General features: G+C 38.6%; 1 protein-coding gene across 1 annotated transcript; it reads left to right on the forward strand.

Annotated features, from left to right (window-relative positions):
• The first annotated feature begins 210 nt into the window (after nt 1-210).
• On the forward strand, nt 211-1,179 carry LOC101558559 (olfactory receptor 56B1-like). Its single transcript, XM_004621194.1, has one exon. The coding sequence runs from the start codon at nt 211-213 to the stop codon at nt 1,177-1,179; it is 969 nt and encodes a 322-aa protein (XP_004621251.1).
• The last annotated feature ends 382 nt before the right edge of the window (nt 1,180-1,561 follow it).

Consider the following 1,561-nt stretch of genomic DNA (forward strand, 5'->3'; position numbering starts at 1 on the left):
TAAGTACTTGTTAATTTCATCTTTTCTTTCTATCTACCACTCTAAAAACTTATGTTAATTTGTCATGGATTACTGTAAATGATAGACCACAGGATTCATTTTGTTATAACAAAGTGTACTACATGTACACAATTTTAAAATAAAGTCTGATGATGATCATCTTTACAGAGAGTGACTTTGAAAACTGTTTTCTTTTCCTCATAGAAAACTATGTCTGAATCTCTGAAAGCCTCCAATACCTCCAAATTCCAAGTCTCTGAATTCATCCTGATGGGATTGCCAGGCATTCACAGCTGGCAGCACTGGCTCTCCTTACCACTAGCGCTACTCTACCTCATAGCTATTGGTGCTAACATCCTCATCCTCATTACCATCTTCCAGGATCCTGCTCTGCAGCAGCCCATGTACTACTTCCTAGGCATTCTCTCTGTGGTGGACATGGGTCTGGCCACCACCATCATGCCCAAGATCCTGGCCATCTTCTGGTTTAATGCCAAGGTCATCAGCCTTCCCGAGTGTTTTGCTCAGATTTATGCCATTCACTGTTTTGTTGGCATGGAGTCTGGGATATTCCTCTGCATGGCTTTTGATAGATATGTAGCTATTTGCCACCCTCTTCGTTACCCATCAATTGTCACCAATGGCTTAATCTTCAAAGCGACACTGTTCATGGTGCTTAGGAATGGATTAGGTGTCATTCCCGTGCCTGTGCTTGCAGCCCAGCGCAATTATTGTTCCAAAAATGAGATAGATCATTGCCTGTGCTCTAATCTTGGGGTGACAAGCCTCGCTTGTGACGACAAAAGGCCAAATAGCATTTGTCAAATAGTTCTGGCGTGGGTTATAATGGGGAGTGACCTAAGTCTTATCTTATTGTCATATAGTTTGATCCTTCGCTCTGTACTTAAACTTAACTCTGCTGAAGCTGCATCCAAGGCTCTGAGCACTTGCAGTTCCCATCTCATCCTTATTCTCTTCTTCTACACAGTTATTGTGGTGATTTCAATAACTCACCTGGCAAAAACTAAGGCTACTTTGATTCCAGTTCTACTCAATATGCTACACAACGTGATTCCTCCTTCCCTCAACCCAATGGTTTATGCACTCAGAACTAAAGAACTTAGAGCAGGCTTCCGAAAGGTGCTTTGTTTGGGTATTGAAAATAAAATAAGACACTAGAGACCTTTGCCATGATAGACCTGATACTCTATCTTTTCTAGATTGGATAGCAATATTTCAAAGTTGATTGAGAACTATAAATGCCTCTGAAAAATATATTTCTGACTTTGGTATAAAAATTGTCAAAATATGAGAAGCAAAATAAATAAAAACCCTTAAAGTAGATTCTAAATATTGACAGAAGTGAATTATATTTCAAACTCTGGAGGATTTCTACAAAACTAATAAAAAGTGATAGCATACTATAATTAATGTTATTTTTAAATTTAACATAGAATCCTGTATGACTGTACATGTTGAATGTGCAAATTTCATCACTGTTAACAATGCATGTTAACTAAGTTCCAGTAAACCATAACACATCCATTGACCATCATCTTCC

The sequence above is a fragment of the Sorex araneus genome, chromosome 6, assembly GCF_027595985.1.
Source record: "Sorex araneus isolate mSorAra2 chromosome 6, mSorAra2.pri, whole genome shotgun sequence".
NCBI lineage: Eukaryota > Metazoa > Chordata > Mammalia > Eulipotyphla > Soricidae > Sorex > Sorex araneus.

Bases quoted from the DNA above. Each gene is read 5' to 3' on its own strand.
- LOC101558559 (XM_004621194.1), top strand. From the start codon at position 211: ATGTCTGAATCTCTGAAAGCCTCCAATACCTCCAAATTCCAAGTCTCT.